This window comes from Carettochelys insculpta, chromosome 11, assembly GCF_033958435.1.
Source record: "Carettochelys insculpta isolate YL-2023 chromosome 11, ASM3395843v1, whole genome shotgun sequence".
In the NCBI taxonomy this organism is placed as follows: Eukaryota; Metazoa; Chordata; order Testudines; family Carettochelyidae; genus Carettochelys; species Carettochelys insculpta.
Genome location: NC_134147.1, coordinates 24,192,864 through 24,217,990, shown reverse-complemented (window position 1 = coordinate 24,217,990; position 25,127 = coordinate 24,192,864). Strand labels below are relative to the sequence as shown.

General features: G+C 38.4%; 1 protein-coding gene across 1 annotated transcript in view; it reads left to right on the top strand.

The window, feature by feature from the left end:
* Positions 1-25,127, top strand: part of ERC2 (ELKS/RAB6-interacting/CAST family member 2) — an 868,752-nt gene that overhangs the window by 143,138 nt on the left and 700,487 nt on the right. Inside the window, exon 3 of the mRNA XM_075005383.1 lies at positions 18,576-18,650. Coding sequence (XP_074861484.1) covers positions 18,576-18,650 — 75 coding nt within the window. The remainder of the gene's footprint in view (positions 1-18,575; positions 18,651-25,127) is intronic.

The window sequence follows — 25,127 nt, the reverse complement described above, 5'->3', positions numbered from 1 at the left end:
ACCAGAGTTTTGTTGACAAAGTTCTCTAGTGTAGTTGTAGCTTGTGAGGTTGTTTGCTCATGGTGTCATGTGGTTGTAGTGCTTTCCCAAATTAATTCTTGGTTTCCTTTCTCTTGTAATAAACTTTCTCATTTGTTACACACAGTCTCAATATTTGCAAAAGCAGAAATGTTACTTCTTAGAGACAACTGGGATGGTGGTAAATTTTCCCAGATTACAATCAGACATCAAGACCTCATCACATGGGTGATGTGTGAACCCCCATTTGGGGAGGCTAACTGCCTGCCCTGCCCCTTCTGCCCACCTGGAGTAGAGGAGTCCTGATCTCTCCACTGCAGCCAGAGGAGTCCTGGCCAGCTGGGCTGAGCAGCCTCGAACCTCAGCTCATGCACCTGAGCCACCTGGAGGGGCTCCACCATGGCCTGGCCCCAGAGCAGTGGCAGGGATCATTAGTGTAGGTTTCACTTCCTCCAACCGCCATTATGCACTGCTCATACCTCATTGTGCTCTTCACTATTCAAAAAAGATGTTCTGAGCTCAGATTTTACAATTTAAAATTACTTCTGTCCTATGAGCTAGGAATGTAACTTCCTCTCCTCTTGTGAAGATACAAGGAATAAAAAGGAGATGGGGCAGGAAAAAATAACTGAGATGATTATGAAAGCATGATAAGAAGTGATTCTAGAAAAAAAAGCAGATGCTTAATCAATGTCTAGTTTTTGTAGGCATCATAGTAGGGGAAAAATGCTGTCTAATACTTAGGGCTCTTGGGAGACCTGGGTTTCAAGGATGGTCTCCTACTTTTTGTGTGGTGTTAGGTGTTTTATCATTCTTGCAAGAAAAGACTTTGTCACCTGACTCTGGGAGAGGGAGGAAGTGAATCCCATGTGGAGACAGGCAATTCTCCTCCAGCCCAGAATTAAGTACTGAGCTGCTGTGAGGGGTTGGATTTAGGACCCATTCCTTGTACCCTATTAGCTCCTATTGGCTAGTGTAAGTGGCTCCTGATCTAATATGCTGCCTTTTGTGGATTCCGTGTTTAGGTACCTCTCTTTCCCTTTGCATTGGATAGGGAGCCTAGGTGCCTGATCCAGGGTTTGTGGATTTTACTGAGTCGTGAGGCACCTAAAAGTTAGGTGCTGCAACTGCTAAGTCCCTTGCTGGATTTGGGCCTCTGTGCCTCAGATTTGTATCTGCAAGATGGGAGTAGTTATGCCTCTAGGAAAAATTCATTAAACCTTGTGAGGCATGAAAAGACTATTGTTTTAAGGGCTGTACAAGAATCTAACAGAGCAGAAGAAAGTTTTGTAGGAATAGGGGATCTTGCTGGAACTGTGGATGTTTTTTGGGAGAAGCTTGGGAGCAAACGCAAAGGCGATTGTAAAAAAATCACTAAATGGACAATCAAGACAGGCACCACTAGTAGAGCTAAAGAAGGAACTGATGTCTCAGTAGCAATCATCCACAGAGAAGGCATAGAGGTAGAAATTTTATTTTTGTTTTTGTCTTTTTTGTGTTTTTGGTCAGGGTTTCCTGTAACATCAAAGAAATAAAAAATCATCTATAACTGGTGTGTGTGTGTGTGTGTGTGTACACACATACATTTATAATATGTTATGTATATCTACTTCTACACATTGTGTAGCTGAGAAAAAGGGAAGGTAGGCTTGAACATCTCTATGCCCATTGATCTTTCACTGTTGGAATGGAACTTTGGGGCCATCAACAGGTGTCACATTTAAAAGCTGCTCTAATTTATAGTATAAGTCCCACAGCAGGATGTTCCCCCAGTCAGGGAGGATCAGAGTGGCCTAACATAAACCTACATTACATCCCCACGGCCTCCTTTTATGAGCTCTCTTCTGCTGCTGCTGAGGAACATGGGCCACAATGTTTTAGTGTTTTAATCAACGCGTCCTGGCTATTTGATTAACATTGAACAAACAATTCAGTATTATCTAATGCCTGGCATGAAATTAAATATAGTACAGTCAGTCATTTGCATTTGCTCGGTCCACACTGTGTATAAATTGTTCTTGGAAAATAAACGAAGTGATACTAAAATATTAATGAAATCATTCTACTGTGACTTAGATGAAAGATGTGCACTTCTTGAAAACTGCTCTTTCATGTCTGAATCACAGAGTTGAAAGACATAATGCTTAAAGAATTTTGTTTATATCTTTGAGAATCATTTTCATTGGTAAAGCTGAAATTCTCTAACTACAAAACTGATCATAGCAGTCCTGTCTGTTCCAACTTTTAAAATATTTAAAGCTATTGTAAGACTGAAATTGGTGATGCAATTGAATATCTCACAAGCACATTGTGACAGCTTAATTAAGTAAATAAAGAGACAGACACTGGGTGATCTTGTTCTTGATGGTCTTTGATAAGTTGTTAATGGACAGAAATATTTTCCAGTGGAAGGTTAGATTTCATTAGGACAAAGAGGCTTCTACTTTGTCTTTCTTGAAATGTCTGTCTAAAGACAATGTTAAGTTTTCTTTTTGCCAAACACACATTCTAAATAAGATGTAAGAGCAAAACCAGTGTGTTTTCAATAACGTTAAATACTTCTGTATCATTTTTGCTGTAGTGCAGCTAATGTCATTTATTTGCTTTTTCATTTAACTGTTTTGATTTGAAGACCCAAAACATCTCTTCACTACAGATGACAATTGTTTTTAGCATTTGAATGAAATTCCATAGCATAACAACTAAACAGAGCCCTTTTCCCCCCCTCAGACGTTTCCAGGTGTTTTGCATTAGAAAATCAACCATAGCCAACTCCATAAATTAGTTTAAAAAGCTACAGTAGTTCAAATAGGTTTTTAGTCTTTCCCTACAAGTAACCTATATTTTTGCATTCTTTATAAACAGAAGTCTTAATGCAGAAGAATGAAAACTTATTTTAATATCAATGTGGCTTAGGTATCTCAACATTCTGTGGCATAAACTATAAGTACAGGTTGAACCTGTCTGGTCAAGCAACATCTGTGGCCTGGCATGATTTTAGTTAGCTGCATGTTCACTTATCATGGATGTGGCCAAGTCTCCTGTGGTCCCATAAAGATTGTTTACAGCCACCAGTCCTGCCCCTTAGTGTTCGGTGCTGTTATTTAGCTATAATTTACCCTTAAGAGTCTTCTAAGAGCCCAGTAAACAGCTGAGATATTGGTAATTGTGTAAGACAATGTCAATCACCTGTGGTTTTGCATATGCTGTGGTTTGGCACCAGTCGGGTCCTCAGGGTTCTGAACCCTTTCGGAAGGGGCATGGTAATGAGTGAGGTCAGAAGATGCTAATGAGGTGCTATCATGAATATGCAGTGCCTCATTAGCATAATGGTAGCTGCGGTGATTTGGAAGTGCCACTTTCGAATTGCGTGCTGGCTGTGTAGATGTGGCCCTTTCAAGAGGACCCTCCAGACTTTGAAAGCACCTTCCTCCTAACATCAAATAGGAAGAAGGGGCTTTCGAAGACTGGGGGGTCCTTTCGAAGGGTCCCTGTCTATACGGGTGATGCGTGATTCAAAAGCGGCACTTTCAAATCACCATAGCTGCCATTATGCTAATTAGGTACTGCATATTCATGATGGCACCTCATTAGCATTTCCAACCTCACTCATTACCATGCAAGGAAGAGGCTAGTGTAGACACAGCTGTTACGTTCCCCCCAAAATGCTTGGATATTTACCATCTAATTCCCTAACTCCTTTTTTCTTTAAAAAATTAGTGATAATGTCTTAACCTTCAATCTTTTATTTCTCTCATCTGTCCAGGTAATGTAATTGTTAAAATTTTGAAGGGGTTCCAGTAATTTTTCATGCTTTAGATCTCTGATTAGGATAAGTATACTTAATCTAAACTAAATGTACATACCTTAGTAAAGAAGATTCAAGATTAGTCTATTAATATCCAATAAGTTACGCTTCTTGTTATAGAAGTGTAAAAACAATTCATAATTATAGAAGTTGCACTCTTAATCAACTTCTATAATTATGAATTTTTTACATTTCTATAACAAGAGGTGTAACTTACTGGATGTTGAATAGTAACAGAGAGAAAGCTGTGCTAGTCTATATACTATCAAAACAAAAAAGCAGTCAAGTAGCACTTTAAAGACTAACAAAATAATTTATTAGGTGAGCTTTCGTGGGGCAGACCCACTTCTTCAGACCATAGCCATACCAGAGGTGGGTCTGTCCCATGAAAGCTCACCTAATAAATTATTTTGTTAGTCTTCAAAGTGCTACTTGACTGCTTTTTTGTTTTTATTGGATGTTGATAGACTAATCCTGAATTTTCTTTACTGAGCTATGCACATTTACTTTCCTCAGTCCCTCTTTCTGATTTATTAATCCTGTAACTAATCATTATTCTTTTCCTTTATAGTCATTCTAATCTCTGAATGATCCTTCTGCAACTGAAGGGTCTGGATTTCTGTTGACACCATTTCTTTGTGTATACATTTTAGTTCAACAGTGGGATTTTTCACTACACAAGTGTTGCAAATTTGTTTTGGATTTCGTTCCCCTATTTTACTTTGTTTTCAGTGACTTTATTACTGTATAAATAAAGGACAGTAGCTGTCCCCAAATAGGTGAGTCTGTTTGTCATTTCAAAATACTGTGTAGTTTTTCAAATGTATTTGTACTGAATTTCAACTTGTATTGTGGACTGCTCTTCCAAATCTCTTCATGTGACCCAACAGTTTATATTTGTCATTCTTCATAACTGATATACATCAGATTTTTTTTAATTGTGGTACTGGAATGCCTCATTATAGTTTTATTTATGCCATATTCTGATTTATCATTCTGTAGTGTACTTAATCTAAACTGTCCTATTACAGTGTTGAGGGCAATTAAAGTGTTTAGAGAGAGAAAAATATCATACACCATCACTGCTCTGATTTCAATTTGATACTGATTCCCTCTTGAAAGTCATACTAGTAATAATTATCTTGTGTTCATCAATGTGACTATTCAAGTAAGGCTTTATAGTGAGTCATCATCTGCCCTACAAAAGATCTGCCATTTCAACAGACTGCAGTACAGCAGATAGTTAATTTTGGCTGAGGTGCTTCTGTAATCAGTTGGCATCCTTCTGAGCAGTTTAGCTAAAAGAGAACAGGAGCTATTATTCATCTGGAGATACAATTTAGTGGATGAGACTATTTAAAAATAATTTCAATGACAGATTCAGGCTGCATAACCATTCAATTTCTTTATTTTATCACTACTAACACAGAAATGTTCTAAACAAGTACTGATATAATTTATTCATAATCATAAATATTCCTTTAATAAGACCCATTTAGATAAGCAGTAGAACTCTGATGAAACAAACTTAACTTTGCCACTCAGTTCACACTGTTTTAAAATTTTTTTCCGAAGTCTCATTAAAGGAATGTTTGTTTAAAATACCTTTTGTAAAATGTCTGTGGATTTGTGGCAATAGACTTTTGCCATCCAGTTGATGTCTAAGAAAAATGTGACATCACAGAATTGGGAAAAAAAAAGGCCTTTTATGTCTCCAGAAAGAAATGAAGAAGCAACCAGCTGCTAAGACAACTACAGCTTTAATGCACATTTTGCAAAAAATAAGGGGAAGCAGTGTAGTTGCCTAGCATCAATCAAATGTACACTGACATTCAGTAGTTTCTTCTGATTGTTAATTCAGGATTTTTATTTACATTACCATTCAACAGAAAGTAATCCAGCCACACTGGACGTATCAGAGTGCAATAAAAAAAAATATTAAGTGACATTAGGATACAGGCCCTGTCTTTGCTGATTGGAATTTCCTGCTGACATTGGTCACATTAACATTGGCAGAATATTGCAACTTGCATCTTCCTCTCGACCTAAAAGAATACAAAACATTTGTCAAGAGCTACAGTCTCAGCTTCTGGATTTTGGTATATGCATTTTGAAATATTTGCAGAGTTGTTACTTTCTCTTACTTTGTTATTGCAAACCAGATTATTTAACTAGGCTTAGAATAGGAGCATGTATTCGTAAATATTAGCGGTCAGCAGTGTTTATATGGTTTGAAACTTCTACATGGTATGCTGTCCCAAGTCTTGTTCCCTATAAATGCATCTACTTTCTGTTGAAAGAGCAGGTTGCTGAGAAACATGACTAATCTTCAAGAATTATAATCCCATACAGTGGTCCTCCTTAAAAAGTCAGTGTTTACAAGATCAAAATATCAGAGATACAGTATTTAGCCTAAAAATAGAGAAAATTTTGCAGTCTGTCAGATGATCTCCTGTGATAACATGGTAAATTATTTTTAATAATTTAACTGAAGAAATATGAAATATAACACTGCATTGGCTATATAGTAAGATAAATATAGAGAAATGTTTCTAAGCATTCTGTTTCTCTCATATGCTTGACATAATTGAGCACATAGCAAAGAGAGTGGCTGAAAAGCAAATTCTGAATAGCAGAGATGCTGACTACCTACAAATGGAAAAGCCATATCCAACTACATAGCACTTTGTATGTATGAAAAAATGTAGTCTGAAGAACTTTAGAGCTGAGTCTGTACAACGATACTTACTTTGATCCTTCCCCACCAAATGGAACACCCAAGATTCATGAAAAGCCTCTGTCGACAAAAGTTACTTTCAGAAGGGATTCTGTTTGATGGGGTTCTGGGGCCCGCTTTGTCAAGTAAATGGCTGGGTGGTCTGGCCGCTCCCTGTTGATGGAGCGGATCAACAGAGCAATCCACTTTGCTGTCTGGACGTGATCTGTCAACATACATTTTGTTGGAAGATACCTTCCGACAGTAAGGTCTGTCGACGGATCATTCTAGTGTAGATGTAGCTCAAGGCTCCAATTTTTGCCAGCACAGAACTTTTTATTCTCAAAAGGGTTAATTCTCCACATCATCCAAAACTGGAATTAAGACGCAAATAGTTCATTAGCTTCTCACATGGGCCTTTTTTTGGCATCTGTATTTGGCATAATTTTTGGAAACTATATACTTGGGAGGTTGAAAACAATGAATAAGTTCTGAAGGAAAAATTGTTTATAGGAGAGCTGAACTGCAGAAGTTGCGTTGACTAATGTGGATTCAAACTACAGTAAACTCTTCCATATCTGGCAACACCAGGATTGGGATGTTGCCAGATATTCAGATATTCTGGATGATACAGAGGTATACCTAGGAATGCATAACACTAAAGAAAAAACAAGATCAGATATAAAGAAACAAACCAAAATGTTGGCAGAGTATTTACCAACAACAGTAGTGTTGTACACTGTAAACTTATACTGTATTTGCTGTATATATTTGTGTTTACTTTTACTGTACTGTACTCATTGAAAACATAACTAAAATTTAGTGATGGTTAAAATGCTGGTTGTTTGAGAGTTCTGGATGATAGAATGCCAAATATGAAAAAGTTTACTGCACTTGTGACATGTTACTGCAGATCTTTCAAAAAATGTTCTTGAATCTGTAAAGAGTTGGTAAGCAGCACTCTGCACTGATTTTGTGAATGCCAGTGGCAAATTTTCCAGGGACTTTGTGATGATGAAGCCAGGGAGTCTGTCCTGAGCATGTGAATGAATTTGCTTTTGAGAGTGGGCTTTGTTAGTATGATGACACACATCAGTAAAGGCTCTCCTCTTAGGACCTCTTGTATGGAATTCCAGTCATGATCATAATTAGGGCTCTAATCCATTTTCGATTATAAGCCTTGTTTTGATGTGCCTTTCTGCCCCACCTTTAAGGAAATTACTTTCCTGACAAGTTTTCTGTCTTGCTAAGCAGGATGGGAAGTTTTGTAAATTTCAGGTTTATTGGATAAGGATTTTTTTAGTTATTAGTAATTGAATCAAGATTTTTTTTAAAAAAAATTTTTTTAAATGTATCTCACAAATGGCTTGGCTTAGAAATCCTAAATTTGGCTCATTCATTTGCCCTTATTATAAGTTTGCACGTAGTTTTGTAAGACTGAGATGTTAGTATTTGTTATAAATGTTTTAATTTCTTAAAACACCACATTCTCCGTATTCGGATTTATAAGCTTACAAATTCTGCAAAGAGCAGAGAAAGCTATTGAAAGCAGAATATGTCTGGAGCTTATAAACTTCATAGGATTGTAGATTCCCCTTCTGTCCTTTATTTAAAAAAAACCCACCAGTCCTGGTTCATAAGTATTGTGTACTAGTCTGAGTGTATTCCACTTTCACAAGTCAATGATTTTGTACTGTTTTTCAACCACCCAAGGAGTTAGGGTGGAAACTATTTATTCTCAAATTAGCTTATATAAGAATATGCAGAAAGCAATCAGATCTTCCAATTCTTTTGAAATATCTTTTTCAATAGAAACAATCTTATTAAAATGAGAACAATATAAATTTTATTTTTGATAAAAGAAATTAATAAAAAGTCTATTAATATTCCAGAGCTGCCATAGCAACTCCATAGTAATGGTAATATATGCTTTTAATTACAAAATTGATTTTGACACACACACTTCCAAAACTTCCTCACAAAAACCTCCTTTTCACTTTCAATTTTTCGTGTGTAGTCTTTTGCCAGAAGACACTTATTTTTAATAAAGACAACGTGTGGTGGTTTGAAGGTGTTTTTGACATACAAGCAGTAGAAAAATGACTATATACACTCATTCATTAGCCCATTTGTTTAGACGTTGATGCCCCCAAGATATATAGGTAAAAATGGGAAAGCCTTTTCATAAGGGTTACGGCTATACTACATTCCCCTTTCAGAAGACAAATGCAAATATGGCCGGTCGTAAATGCAAATGAGGTGCTGGTTTACATATTGTGTGCCTCATTTGCATAATAGCGGTCACTTATGGTTCCAGAAGTACTATTTTCAGGAAAAAAACAAACAGTGTAGATTGGGTTTATTCATAAGGAAGCCCCGCTTTTGAAAGCACCCTTCTTACTAATATTTTTCAGGAAGAAGGGTTCTTTTGAAAATGGTGTTTGTTTTCGAAGTAACCCTTTCTACCCTGCTTGTTTGTTTTCTGAAAACAGTGCTTCTGGAACAGCGAGTGCCTGCCATTATGCAAATGAGGTGCACAATATGTAAACCAGCACCTCATTTGCATTTCAGATTGGGCACATTTGCATTGCCCTTCCAACATGGGAATATAGTGTAGGCACAGCCAAGCTGACCCTATATTTCAGGTGTATGCTGATTTCAATGTATAGCCAATCAGGATAAGTCACTGGTGCATTTAGATGTTTTATTTACCTGGAGCGTCTTCAGGCATGGAGCTCCACCAGTCCCAGTGGCTCTGATTTGCTGTTCTAGGCCAACGGGAGCATCAGGAAGTGACGGCCAATACATCCCTCCGTGTAGATTCATTAGCCTGGATCAACAAATCTCAGCCATTGGGAGCTTAGTGGCTCTATGCCAGTGCATGCTGCAGGTAAGCAAAACATCCCAGTGTGACAGCAGCTTACCCTGATGGGCTGGAAGCTTAAGCTTGCTGATTGTGATCAACAGCAGCAACATAGATCTGTTGATAAGCTGATCCCTGACCTTTAATGCTTCACTTTTCTACCAGCATATTCAGCTTATGAATGAATATATACAGTAGATTTTTGTAAATTAGTGGATTTCCACTGTGTGTTTAGGCACCATATACTGAAACCTGTTGTATGTTTATGTGCATAAGTTTCATAAGATCAGTTTTAAAGAACTGTTCTTCGATATGGTACGGTCTTCAGAGCCTTGTGTATAAATCGTATACTGTAACTTCACTTATAACCTGGAAGGTACCGTGTGGTGCCAATGATAATTTATTATTTTAGAGTACTGCTGTGCGTTTAATAGTTTATGACTTTAGGTAGTGATTAAGCAAAACACTTAAACATGTTTAAGACCAGCTAAGCACTCAGGCACACCTGTAACTGCTTTGCTGAATAGATGAAGTGAGTCTTTGCTCACGAAAGTTCATGCTCAAAACTTTTCTGTTAGTCTATAAGGTGCCACAGGGACCGTTCATTGCTGTTGCTGAATAGAGACAGTCTTATGCAACAATTCACAGATTCATAAAGTTTAAGGCTAGAAGAGATAATCTGATCATCTGAACTGGCCTGCTGTACGTCAGAGATTCTTCCACTTCACTTGCTTGCTCTTGTATTGAACCCAGTAACTTGTATGGCTAAAGTATATCTTCCAGAAAAGCATCAGTCTAGATCCGAAAAATTCAACAGAGAGTACACCACTTGGTAGTTTTATTCCAATGGTTAATCACCCAAGCTATAAAAAATTTTTGCCTTTTTCCTAATTGAAATTAATCTGTTTTCACTTTCCAGCTATGGGTTGAACCTTTCTGGTCCGAAAACATTTGTGTTCCCGTAGGATCACAGATATTACTGTACCAGAGAGTCTTCAGACCAAAGAGACCTGGCGTGTGGGAGCAGCGGCTAGTTGGAAAATCAGCAGAGGGGCCAGGGTCTGGGAGCCCAGCTGGAAGGTGTGTGTGTGTGTGTGTGTGTGTGTGTGTGTGTGTGTGTGTGTGTGTGTGTGTGTGTGTGTGTGTGTGTGTGTGTGTGTGTGTGTGTGTGTGTGTGTGTGTGTTGGGGAGGTGGGTGGGGGAGTGAAAGCTGGCTGCAGCAGTGGAGCCAGTTTGGCAGCAGGAGGCCAATCCAGGGACAGAAAGCTTGGTGGCCAGGAGTGGAGCCAGTCCAGCAGCCAGAGGGACCAGTGGTCTGGAGTCCGACTGGCGGTCCATGGCCAGGGAGCCTGACCAGGACTGTCAGTGTAGCCCATGGGCTGGTGCCAGCAGTAGCATCAGTGACCATGAGGGGAACCCAGTCAGGAAACTGGTGGCCCCTGGAGAGATCCTGAAGGCTAGTAGCAGGGGGGCCAGAATTTACTTCCCCTGTTCTGGCAAATTCCCTCGTGCAGTATTCCATTTTGCCACAACTTCATATTGGAAGCACGTGTTGCTTTCCTTCTCCACTGCAACTTGAGTCTTTTTTCAGAGTTAATGCTTTCCAGGATATTTTCCCTCATTCTGTAAGTATGGTCTGCATGTCATGTTCCTAGATGTATAATTTTGCATTTGGCTATGTTAAAATGTATTTTGTTTGAATGGAGGAGTAGTCTACCAAGTGATCTAGATTGCTCTGAATGACTGTCCTGTCCTTGTTGTTTACTATGCTGCCAAACTTTGTGTCATCTGGGCATGTTATCAGCAATGATTTTGTGCTTACACCCAGACCACTTTTTAATATGTTGAATAATGTCTATTACTGGTTCCCCCTGAAACTTCATACGAAGAAACATCCTCACTTTGCACTTCTTGAGATTTCAGTTAATGGCATCTTCATCCATTTAATGTTTGCTTTTTTAATATTCAGTAAGGCTGACTTTTTTTAAAAACTGGAGTAAACATGACACTAAAGTATATACCTGTTACATTAGTGCAGTTACCTGTAACGGCTAAACTTATAATTCACTGAAAAAATTAACTGTTTGACAAAAACTGGTTTCCATAAAACCAAGTTGATTGGCATGTACTTGGATTCATTGATGAACTGGGATTTCAAAAAATCAAAAACCATAACTTTAGAAAGCATTTTTCTCTAATATGATTGCCCCACTTCCAGAGGTCATTCATGTTACACCCAAATTTTACACCATTAATTCTGCAATCCTAATTGCATCTTGGGTCTTACATCACTAAAAAAACTGAATTAATGTAGCCTTGGCATATAAAATGTCTTTCAGCAACTTCCTCTGCGTAGTCAAGGCCCTTTAGCAGAAAATTAGTGGCAAGATATTGCAGAATGCCACCTAAAAATATTGTTTTGTTGTCTAGCTGCTGCAATCTGGCATGTAATATGTCAGTGTTGTCAGTTCATAGTTGTCAGAAAAATACTATGTGCTTGATCTCAATTCATTTTTTTTTTTTACTGAGATGATACCTCAAGTGCTTCATGACCATGTTTTGTTTTTTTGAAGAGGGAAAACGGAGAGATGAGAGGGAAGATATTCAGACCGATTAAGAACAATGTCACATTCTTTTCTTACATTGCAGAATTTTTTTAGGATCCTGGTTTAATAGATCTTTGTAATGGTGTTTTTGGCTGGAGGACACTCCAGTTAAGTCGACAATTTAGTTAAGTGCCTATGCTTTTATTTAAATGAAATCATTGATCAGAATGTTAAAATACTGCTGATCTTAAATATTAGAGTTCAGAGAGGCTGAGGCAGTAGAATCCTCCTGTTTTCCAGGAGACTGGAAGCCATCTGCTTTGTGGAGGTGTTGGAGAGAACTGGTTGTTCTTATGCCACAACTTGCTGTGACCTGCAATTTTTCCTGTGTTACTGAGGAATCTTGGGAACTAGGTTTACTGTGAGGCCCTCTCCCATATCTCCTTTAGTCATTGCCATCTTTCTTCTGTCCATTTTAATTTTTCTCTCTTTATCTGCCTTGGCTGTTTTTAAACAGTCACTTTTTTCTGTATTTATTTATTTGTTTATTTTCCTCTCTTGTCTTGAGGCTCATCCTGCCTTTGACAGAGCTAATTGAGTCACAGGGGTGTAAGAGAGAGAGGAAGGATGATTCACTGGCTAGGGTGTCAGCCTGTCCCTGCTGTCCTGTAAATAGGCTTGGAAGAATTTGATTTTTAATTTTGATGGGTATTACAGATGTTTACATTTAACATTTATTCATTTTTTTCTCTAATGTGGAAAATTATACATTCTGTCAAAAAGTAGTGGAGAGGAGACAATAAAGACAGTAGATGTTGAGACTCAAAAGGTCAAAGCTTTGTAAGTGTTAAGCTAATTGTCAATGTCACATCAAAATATGAAAAGTAAATGTCTTAACTTAAACTATGAAGTTCTCAAGCAGCATTTTTCTTTGGTTGCCTATCTGTAAATTTTCATTATTATCAGTGTAATTTTTTATTATTTATTTTATTATTTTTTTTCATTATTATCAGTGTATTTTTTCACTTGCTGTTGTGAGCACATCCTCATCCATTAACTATTCCCTTCTGCTACAACCAAACTAGTACTTGGGGTTCCATTTCAGCATTCAAATCCAGCAGCACAGAAGTACATATCAAGGGAGAAGTCAGCAATTTATAAGTTCTGGTTTAGGTCCCATACACCCTAAAAAGTAAAGTTAAAATCTCAGTGGATCCAATGAAAAGATCTGTCTATTTTTGGCATGCTTATCACCATAGTAACCAGGCATCATCATGGTATCTCTCTCCTAACTAGTATATAGTATTTTGTATAGCACTTGTAAAAAATTGTTTTGCTGTCTGCAGAATTATGGTTAGCTTGTAGATAAAAAGTAGTTAATCTGAAAGTTCAAGGAATTGCAACAATCCAGATTTCTGATGGGATACAGGGGAATAGTTTAAAGATTTTGTAATATAGGAGCTTCAGGCAAAAAGTCAGGGTCAAAAACTACCTTACTATGAAATGTTTCAAAAGGCTACCTGGTGCTTTTACTAAAGAATTCCACGCACAAAAGCGGTATCAATAACAAAAGACATAATTGACAAAAATGTGACAATTGTAACAATATTGAGAATGTCTCTTTGGTAACTGTTTAGTCAAAGCCCCTTCGGTGATCTGAGTTAGAAAAAATATATTATGCACATAAAGTAGTATCAACGTGTCTTGGAATAAATTTCCCTGTGGGAAAAAATATTCACAGAACAACATAAATTCAAGAATTGAGCCTTCTGATATCACCAAATGTTCGAACATTATTGGGCAAAACCCCACAAAAATAATAAATGGGCAGTCATTCTCTGACCTTCGCCAGAATCACAAAGTCTGTTGCATTTTACCAGCAGGGCTAGGAAGAACTTTTAACTTACTCTGAATCAAAGTGATTCATAAAACTATGAGGAAAAGTACTATGAAGCAAGGCTTTATGTTTTGACAGACATCTAGGAGTACTCATCTTTGGCAGTTTATGTCTTTGGCCAAAGAGGTGGATACTCTGGTTTGTTTCCCTGAGCAGTGTATGGAATTCTGTTCATACTTCAACTTACTTTATGTGCCCTCTTGGAATAGTGTCACATCTTAAAATTAGCTGCAGTTTTTGTTGATCAAATAGTAGGTTGATTAGACAGTTTATTTTCCCCCCCCAATTTCCATAGGAGGAGAACCTGATAAATCTGGGACATTGACTTAGTGTTTAACTCCATTGAGACATTTACATTTAATTATTTTTATTTTCAGCTGTCTGTGGAGACCATCAGTTTGTGTTTGAGAGATTTCCTCATTGAACGCAACCTGTACAGTTTTTTTTTTTTGTTTTTTTTTTAAAAAGAAAAATCATTTATGTTCTAAATGCTCAAAACCGAAAGGGTAAATGGGCATTCACAAATTGCCTTATTTTAAATGTACCTTTCAAAAATGTTTTGGACTTGTATTAGAAATTCACTAGTGCCATGCACCATAGTGGCCCAAAAACGGCAGTTTTAAACTTAAAAATTGCAATATATGTTTTAACAAACACATTTTCAACACCCCACTTTTTGCAGCAGTACATGCTACTCTAATTTTCCAGAGCCCTTGTGGCCGATGCAATTTCTAGTAGTTGTGACGTTGCAGATGATGCATTGTATGGCCTTGGTCAGTGGGATTCTACAGGCCGGAAGTAAGAATTTGTGGATGGTACATTGGGATTTAAGTTATTATGCCCTCCTCAGTGGAAGTCATGGGCACTGGGAGAAGTGATGGAATAAGACAAATCAGAGCAAATCTAGCTCCTGTGTGATCAGCAAGTAGTATGTAGTATTATTATTATTTGTATTGCCTTGGCACTTAGAAGTTGTGGACTATGACCCAAGTGTACTAAGTACTGTACATACATAACCACAAAAAAGACAATCCCTGTCTCCCTGTCACAAACTATATATTAAGAGACAACAAATGGATGCAGTCAGACTGTGATTTCAAGGGAACAATGAAACAATATTGGTTAGTTTGACATGCAGTTTTCAGTATACCAATGGCTTATCAGTAACTTTAATAATAAATTGTTCCAAAGGTCACACAAACGGATCATAAGCACGAATGGAACTGCATGTATTATCTACTGAAAGCCATCATTTCCTTCTGGTTAACCAAGATATATGGACTGTAAAAGATGAATGTTTCTGGAGAAATCTCATGACATTTAGTCCTGCCACATACTACTTTTTCTGTGTACTTTGAGCATAAAATGACTTTGTAAAAATTAAAATTTGGAAAGTTTACTGATTTGTTATATACATTCACATGTTTTATAAGTGTAGATTGTTGAGTTAACTGTCTTGCAGAGATATAATACCACATATAGGTATGGCAGGGTTAAGTAATACAATTAGCTAGGAAGCTCTGGGAAAATGCATTTCTTTTAAACCATTTGCTGGATGAGTTGAGTTCTTTTTGGCTAAAGATTGTTTTTCTTTTGTGTAGCAGCTTTTATTGAATTAATTTTTGGCATCTTCGTTTATATGCAACCATTTAATTACTGTTATTTAAAGTATTTTTGTTCACTTACAAATACAAATTATTTGCTCACTCACTCAGAACTAATTTGCTTTCCTTTTTTGTTTGTATAGCTATTTAAAATATTAAATCCTGAATTCTCCAGGATCTGTTTCTAGACATGTCTGCAAGTACTGTAGAAACTGATGTAATATCATGAGACGAATTAGTTATTTTTATTTAACAGATATATTGTTGTAGCAACTAAAATCTGCAACTGGATTGCGTTGCATTATATATAAAGATGTAATAAATGACAGCCTCTGTCACAAAAGCTTAACCTCTAAGTGTAGGTCTACAATCCAATAAAAAACCCTGGGGCACGGATTATTGGGTCTCAGAGCGGAGACACCAGTGTGAGTTCAGATGTCTACACTTCAGTTTTATAATCCCAGTTTATCTGAGTCAGATGAACTGAGTCAGCTCCTTACCTAATAAATAAATGTGTTAGTCTTTAAGGTGCTACAGGACTGCTTGTTGTTTGTGAGTCAGCTGTGGCCATGTCAGGGTTTTTTAACTGGAGAGAAGATGTAACCTAAAAGGTAAGAGTTTGTAATGGTTGGATAAGACTAACTCAGGTGCCAGAATGATAGTGGGGAGATGACGTAACAAATATAATGTATTCACTGTAACTGAATGCTGTTGGGCACTGCCTGGGCAGAAACAGCAAAATGGGAGAGGGATCCTACTGTATGTAGGTTACAGGGAGTGGAATCAGATTTATCTGAGTGGAGCCAAAGGGGGAGCAGTAAATGAGTGGCCCAAGTGGAAGGGGAAGGTATTTGCACATTCAGGAAAAAACTCTCCCATTAGTCACACACTTTCTGCTGGGATGAGATTAGGTCCATCTGTAATGATATGTTGTTGGAATTGGTTTGGCCAACTTTTCTTTTCTTTTCTTTTCTTTTCTCTTCCTTCTGGCATGGTTTGGGAAGGAACATTTCCCTCGTATCCAGATTGGCTAAGGCAGGGCCTTTTTTTCCCCACAGCAGATCAAGGGCTGATGAAGGAGGTGAAGAGGTTAAGATGTCAAGGAACTACATTTTGGATTTCACCTAAGTAATACAATATTCATGTTTCTTCTTTGTAAGCCCAAATAAATGTGCCTAAGAGACTCTTAAACTATAGGAGGGAAAGAAGGAAGGGAAAAGAAGAGAAAAGAACAGAAAAAGCAACTAGCCTGGTTCCAACAACATATCATTAAACATTGACCTAATCTCATCCCATGCACAAGAGTGACTGATGGGAGAGTTCTTCAGAAATGTGCAAATACCTTTGCTTTTCTCCCTGCAGTTTATTGTCCCTATCTTCCTGCTAGATCTGGTTGAAGAAAGGGGACAGAAGGGAAGATAATACATTCACAACATCATTTACCCTCCATTCTTGAGGAATATAGGAGTTGAGCTTTATGAATGTGAATGTGGTTGGAAATGGGCTAGAGATGTAAAATCCCATTTAATTGGTTAACTGGTGCCATGGACCAGGGCTGCTCCAGCCAGGTTGGAGTGCCCCTATCCATGGCATGCTGGGAGCTGGACTATTCCAGCCCAGCTAGAGCTTCGCTGCCACCGTTGGGGGGCACACCATTGCAGATGGAGAAGCCCCATTTCCTGGCATACTGCTGGTGGCGGCACTCCAGCCCAGCTGAAGCAGCACCCATCCACAGCAGCCCCAGGTGTGCAGCAGGCTCTAGTCCCCAGGCACTGCAGATGGGGGCACTCCACCCTGGCCAGAGCAGACCCTTTCTTCAGCAGGGGGTCTCTCCAGCCTGGCTGGACTGGAGCAGCCTCCCCAGCAGCCCCCTCCCATGGGCTGCCATAGACTGTAGCTGGAGTACCACCCTCCTGCAGCAGCCCTATGGGGCTGGAGCAACCCCATGCCCATGGTGGACGGGGGGGGCGCTGCTTCAGCCCATACCACTAAACCATAAGTGGTAAGCCTCGTCTATTTTGGATGAGACTTACTGGTTAAAACCATTAACGTCTCTTGAATGGGCAAGTTAGGACTTTCAGGAGACATTGACTGTCCATAGTGTAATTCCCACAAATCCTGCAAAGAATCATCCAAATACACTAATTCTGAACCCATCAGCATTATTTTAGTCATCTCTCCCTTCATTGCTATGAAACTCTGTGGGAATATTTGGTGGTAATATCCTACGGCATTATACTTTCATTTCAGTTAGTGGGACTGAGAGGGCCAGAAAGCAATAGCCTTTACACAGATGATACAGAATTCCAGCAGATTTTATTGGACCCCTGGAGTACCTCATCTGAAACCTACAGTCATCTGCGGTATTTGAGAAACATTCACATCAGGATCAGAAGGAACATTTAACAGATATTAAAATATTTTTCTATTAATGTTTGTACACTGTTGTCAATATCTATCTCCAGTCTTCAGCATTGAACAGTGGCTGATGTTGTTTACTTTTGTTGTACACATTGTGTAGCAATTGTAACCTCTGTACAGTATCTTTGTTACCTGTAGATTAAACTGTGGAAAAATAACCTACTGTGAATATGTGAAAACTGGAATACAAGAGCTACTGTAGATGGTGCTGCATCAACCCAGTATATAATTAGTGTTCTTAAAATGTCAAATTTGAATTGAATGGCTTTAAATTGCTTGCTTCAAATATTGGTAGAAAAACTCTAAGCAGAGAACTTCAGTAAAAGATTGAAAATGACATTTTTCTTAGTTTCTGAATTAACGCAGTGCACTATAATTGAATGAATTATGATTTGATGTCTGGGCATAAGAAGCAGTGTTGTATTTGGACTAAGAAATTACTTGCTGGCTTTGTCACAGATGACATTAATTATTGACGGATTTCAGAAATAGCGCATGTGCTGACAGTGTTGACTGTAATATAAGATAGAGACTGCAGTGATGCTTAGAGGAATCATAAGAAAGATGCACCTGTAGCATTTGGATTTGTGTACTTCTAAACATCAGACTTTTAATTTGCTGGGGAGTATAGTACATTTATATGAGAGGTAAAATAATGGAAATATGAGTCGTCAAGCTTATTTTTATCGTGTCCCTCCACAGGAACTACACAGAAGAACCCAACTTCAGCCTGAACCAGCAAAGACAAAAGCTCTTCAGACAGTTATAGAGATGAAGGTATGGACTTTGCATGTTTGCCAATGCATGGTGATTTGTCTGAACTCAATTAATACCTGTTAACATTAAAACAAAAACTTAATTGTAGCTTTTATTATAGAATTCATTTTGGTGTAAAGCAAGGGAATAATCTGTATTTCTGTCTCCCACCCACATACCTAAATTTTCCTAAATCTTTGAGTCTTTTTTAGATTCCTTGATTCCAGGGCCACAAGGGAATCATTGTGATCATATAGTCTGGCCAGGTGTATAACACAGGCCAAAAATATTTTTGCAAAATAAATGTTGATACCATTTGCAGTTGTAAACATTTTATTTACACTAACTGCACGTACATTTTTGCATATTGACTAATACTTCTTCTTGGTGCAAAGCTAAGGCTTGCAATTTCACAAATGTGAGTATAGCATTGCAGGAAAGGCATACAAGTATTCTTTGTTTGCAAACCATTCTTGACAAGTTGAATAATTTCCCCTTCCACCTGTTTCCTCAATTAACTATCCCCATATTAGAAATATGACTGACTTGTTGTGAACAAGCTGATTAACTCATTTTGCAGGTAGTAGAACTAGACTATACAAAAATTAGTAAACTTTTTCTGTAATCATACAGTAGAATTTCATAGTTTGCTAATGCATAGTAAACACTTTTTCCATTTATTAATCTACACTTTAGTGGTTCCTCTCCTTACACTCATGTCACTGCTCTTAGTAGTCTCTTTCAAAAAAACAGGCAAGTTCTAAGTGAAGTTTTACAAGGATAGTTTGGCTACTTTGTATGGCATGTCAGTTAAATAACATACAGTAAAAAGTTGGATAATCAATGCATTAGCAGTTAGACAACTTTAAAGGCCTGATCCTGCAAACCTTTACTCACATACATAGTGCCTTGATGGGGCTACTCACTTGAGCAAGAGTTAGTAAGATTGTCACATTAATTTATGAATAGAAAATTAGTGCAGAACACACACACAATCAATTTTTTCACAAGTAAGAATACATATTAAGGACTTGCTTTTGGTTGGATATTGATGTAATTTTGGAATAACGTCATCAAAGTTTACAAAGGTAAAATAGTGTAAATCTGGCGTAAAGGATGTTTGGATAAGCCTTGTGTTTTTATACTGCACATTTGCTGTATGATACAGTACTATAAATGGCACAAACCCGAAAACAGCGTTATCATCCACCCTAAAAGATAAATGACTCTTCAGCAGTCAGCTTCACTGCTGATTATTACTCATTTTTGGATGAGAAATTTTTGCATTATGAAGCTATTATTTCTTTCCCAAAACCATGCATGTGATTTGCCAAACTTGGCTATATTAACTGCTGTCAAAGCTGAACGGATAAATGAATATTAACAAAAGTTATATTTTTATATCAGCTTTTTTTTAACATGGCTTGTGGGTGTATATGCGAATAACTTTTTTGTATAATTCATTATTCTTTTGAATATTATATTTAATTATTGCATCTAAGCCACTTTTTCTCCACCTGTAAAACTCTGGGCTTCTTGCAACCTGCTGAAAGCATGAAAAAACTCAGGGGCAATGGGTGCAATAAAAGAATCTTATTTTTTGTTTGATGCTGAATAAAACCATGTATTCTATTGCTGAATATTGAGGAATAAATTCATTACATGGTTCCATGTGTGCTGAGCCCAAAGAGAATGATCAGGCATAAAAGAAAAATCAATAGCCTATTTTAGACCAAATAATTGAAATCTGCCTTTCATACAAACTTCTAAAAATCATTTTTCTGTTGAAGGTAAGTTGCCCATATTGCTTACATGTCTGTCTAAAACACTTTCACACAGGAGACAATTTATAAGTTTGTCTGAGGGGAAGAGTGCTATGACAAAGTTTGATTGTTTTGTTTGATAAGTGCATTTCCAGCGTCACACATTCAAAAATTATAATTCAGGCATTCAAAAACCATTAGATTACATAAGATTAGTTTAAAACTATGGCTATGTCTACACTAGCTCCCCCCAATCCCTTTTGAAAGGTTATAGGAATAAGGGGATTTCGAAGTGTGTGGGGTCCTTTCGAAAAGGACCTGGTGTATACGAGCCACACGCAATCGAAAGCAGCACTTTCGAAGTGTCGCGGCTGCCATTATGCTAATGAGGTACTGCATAGTCATTGCAGTGCCTCATTAGCATCCCCCTTGTGAAAGGACGGGGGCTAGTGTCAGCATAGCCTATGAGACTGAAAAAACTAATGTTGGGGTTTTTTTATTTGCCTTGTGGCATTTAACTATTTTTGAGTAACAGTGTCTAACATTTCTCCACAGCCTTAATTACTAGAAAATTTTAATCAAAATTGAGATTTTCACATACCTTTGTAGATGCATAAGTTGGGTCTTTAAGAAAAAAACTGCAAAAATCATGAGTCATGGTGAAATTTTGAGTTAGCAAACCCCCCTGAATACAGTAATGATCACTTTTTTCTTCTATCTTATAAAAGAAGTAAAAATTAAGGGCCTCAGTTTTGCCACATTGTTCTATTATAAGTGAGTGACTACAGGAGTAGCGGGCAATCTGCAACTTGTGGACCTTATGGAACCCATCAAGGTTCTGTGTGTGTGGCCCATGAGACATTTCATTTGCTGTTGCCCACATGAAGCATTGGCAGATTTCACTGGTTTCTGTCTGTTGTTTTTTTCCTACCAATATTACTAAAGTAACACATACGTAATGTAAAGGGCTCTTGAAGCAAGATGTGTGATGATTGCACACATGCACTGTGAGAACTGTGCACTTCTGCTGCATCCAATTAAAGTGCTGCTCTTGTTGAATAGGGGCACACTGCAAACTCTAGGTATGGAAGCACAGTTGGCAAAGCTTCCTTACTGTAGGAGACCATCTTGTTTACGGTAATCCTGCAGCCTACTGAGATGGAGGGCTTCTTAGCCGAGGTTGCCCATCACTGGATTATAGTATGTCTGAATGCTGAAGTAAATATCATGCTTGCCTTTTTAATGGATAGTCATTAGCCTAGATTATCCTATATGTCTCATATCTTATATAGCATTATATATTTTATGCGGAACTTGCTGTTGATTCCAGTCTGGGAGTCACTGTATGAGTTGAAATAAAGAACATTGTCCAGTATTTTTGCAATAATTCATCCACTATAGCATATTAGAAAATGGGATATTGTGTTGTGTTGGGATGATCATTTTGAATGCTTAATGTTGAATAAGATCATTTGAAATTTGTCAAGCTCATAGGTACACCTGTGACTATATTAACAAAAATGGACTCTAAAACTGCAAAATAAATTTTAATTCCTCTGCAAATGCCCAAGCCAGTTCTTTATTTAAGAGGCGGGATCAGCCAGCGACACAAGTATTCTGACAATTTTTCTGCCAGGAATTCAGAAAGTCCTGTCCTTTACCTCCTCAGGTTGTTAGGAAATGCATTGTTTCCAGTGAAAAAAGTTTGAGAACAATGCTTTTTACATGCAAGATCTGTGTAATGAGCACTCTCACTGGTTATTGCTGAGTCTGTAATGCAAGAGCGTTCTGAAAGGGTTGTGCACAGATCTGACGTCTGAACACACCCTTTTTGGGACTGGCCCAGTGAAATAGGCTCACCATTGAAGGAAAAAGGGACAAACGTCAATGGCTGAAGTCCATGTGATTAAACACCAGTTTTCATTACAATTTCAGAATGTGTCCTAGTAAATGTACACGTCTTTTAGTCCAAGCAGTATTTGTTCTGAAATAATGTATAACATTTGTTTTAAATGATGATGCTTATAAGCAATACTTTCCCTACAGTGTTGTGAGGGAAGGAGAGAGAGAAACATCCTCTGCTACAATTAGTCTGCACCCCCAGAAGGCCCCCAGCAGTATAAATTTCCTCCTAATTGCATCCTCCTCATTCTTGCCAAATCAATGTTAGTCCAGCAGCAGTTTCTCCTTCCCCATCAACCCTTTCTTTCTCTCACTGTGTTCCTTCCTCTTCCAAAACCTTTCATTTTGCTCCCTTGCCTTCCAAAATGCCCTCATTCTCTTCTCCTCCCCAGACCCTCACTGTCTTTCCTTCCTCCCATAGCCCATCACTTTCTGCTTCCTCCCCACTATGCCTACCAGCCTCTTAACCTTTCCTCCAATATCTTGTCTCTTTTTACAGTTCCAAAGCTTCATTACTACCACCTCAGTTCTGTTCTCTTACCTGACACTTCTACTGTTCCCCAAAGCCTTTTAACTTATCCTCTTTTCATCGAATTCCTACACTGACTCCATGTCTCTTTTCTTCTTCTGTACCCAAATCCTCTTACTTTCCCAATTGTCATTTTCACCCCACCCCTAACTGCTTGCCAAAACTCCCATGTTTGCTTTTCCTAGCTCCATTTTCCCAGATATCAACACCTTGCTCAGAATTCTTTACTTACTTTTTCCTTTCAAATATCCAGACTTCCCCAGATCCCTGTTTTTCCTGCTCACTTCCTCAAACAGCCTCACTCTCCTAATTTCCACTCCCTTCACTCTTCTTCACAATGTTCACTCCTGCGCCTCAGTTTCCCACTACACAGACCACATCTCTGTGTCCCTTCCTCCTCTACAAAAGCCCAGTTCTTCTAAGATGGTTCACAGCATGGGGAAGAACAGAGACACCCCTGAGAGCCAGGAAACTTCAGTGCAGCTTTCTGTTCCACACAGCTCCTAATTCCTTCAAACTTGATTGTCTCAAACTTTCATATACAGATTTACTCCTTGGTTTTAAAGGGTCCCTTCTCCCCAGGTTTCTGGTCAGTGAAAAGGGTGGCACGCAGATATATGTTCTTTATTTCCTGGCATCAATCAAACTCATGGAATGAAATACAAGATATTTCCGTCATCTGACAGAGGACTACATAGGCTATTGTTCCCTGGTTTCTAGGACTGGCAGCCTCTATTGTCTAAAGATCACAAGTCAGGGCTCCAACCAAGAGGTTTACTCAGTAGAACATTTTGTGTTAGTTGCATATGCCTTCTGGTTGCAGAGCACTAGGTTGCTTGGTTTAGATTTTCAAGATGTAATTTGCAATGAAGAAGGCAAGAATCTTACTTTTTAAGGGAAGCTGAGATCCTAATGTAGTTTCCTGATTTCATCAGTTAGTGCTCTAAGGAAAACAAATAATGCAGTTCTCACCTGCTCCTTTTACTTCTAAGCTCCCGTTTTCCCCCAAGGTTCCCCTGTGCTGTCTCTACCCATGTTCTTCCATCTTCCATCTCCTCATCTGTCTCCTCTGGCACAAAGAAGCAGGTAGAAAGCTAGTAGCTTGGACTCCACTTCAGCAGACTAATGTCCTTCCCATTCTGCTGACCTCATCCATTCCAAGCTGGAAGCTAGATGGCTAGGAGAGATTTCACCTCTGACTATAGGAATCCTAACTCTAGCCTCCTGCCCATGCCTCTCCAGCAAGGAGGGCAGCATCCGCTAGAGATGGGGACGCTTCATTGCAATGTCCTTTTGTCTGCAGTTGCCTCTTGTTAGCTGAGCAAATCAAACAACTGATCCTCACCCTAAGTAAAAAGAAGGGAGTATTTCCTGAACACTGATAGCTAAAGTGTCAGCTTCAGTTTCCCCTTAGCTGTCTTCCCTCGCTTTGTACTAGGTGGCTGAAAGCTGGTGGAGACAAACACTGATAGGGGGTTTTGTTACTTTTTTTTCAGTCTGAAATTTGCAGAGGGTTAGTCATCTTTTTCTTCTCTCTCATCAAAATTATACCCAGGCATAAGTGGATTGTTATAGGAGGAAAGTAATTGAAAAAAAAATCTGAAAATCTGAGGTATTTTGATATGTTAGCAAAATGTTAACCGAATAACTGCAGTATGGGTTATAATTTATGCAAAAGAATTTCAGGGGGTAGATGGCAGGAAATAGATTACTGGAAGTCAGGAGATAAGCATTGGGATGGCACTGGAAGAGGGGTACACCAATAGGGCCGAAGTTCTGAAAGGAGTATGCAAGGCTGCATCAACACGAGAGAGTTTTGTAAACAAAACTGGGGTTTTGTAGACAAAACATGCGGAGTACCTATACACAAAATGTATTTTGTTGACAAAAACAAAAAAGCTGCATAGATGCTCCAGGGAGCCCTTTTGTTGACAGAGGCTGTCTACACTTACCCCCTTCTTTGAAGGGGGCATGGTAATCGGGGTGATGAGAGATTACTAATGAAGTGCTGCAATGAATATGCAGCGCTTCATTAGGCAAATTCCCCCTTGCAGCAACTTCGAAGTGTCAAATTTCAAAGTGCTGGCATGCCGTGTAGCCACAGGCACTTGGAAGTGCCTGTGTTCCTTCAAAGTGCCTTTACTTGAGGAGTAATTTGCCTAATGAAGTGCTTTTACGTAGAAGAATAAATGGACGTAAATCAAACATCAGGAATGATAATGTACAGAAGCCTGTGGGGGAACACTTCAATCTCCTTGGACACTCAGTAGCAGATTTAAGGGTGGCAGTCCTGAAACAAAGAAA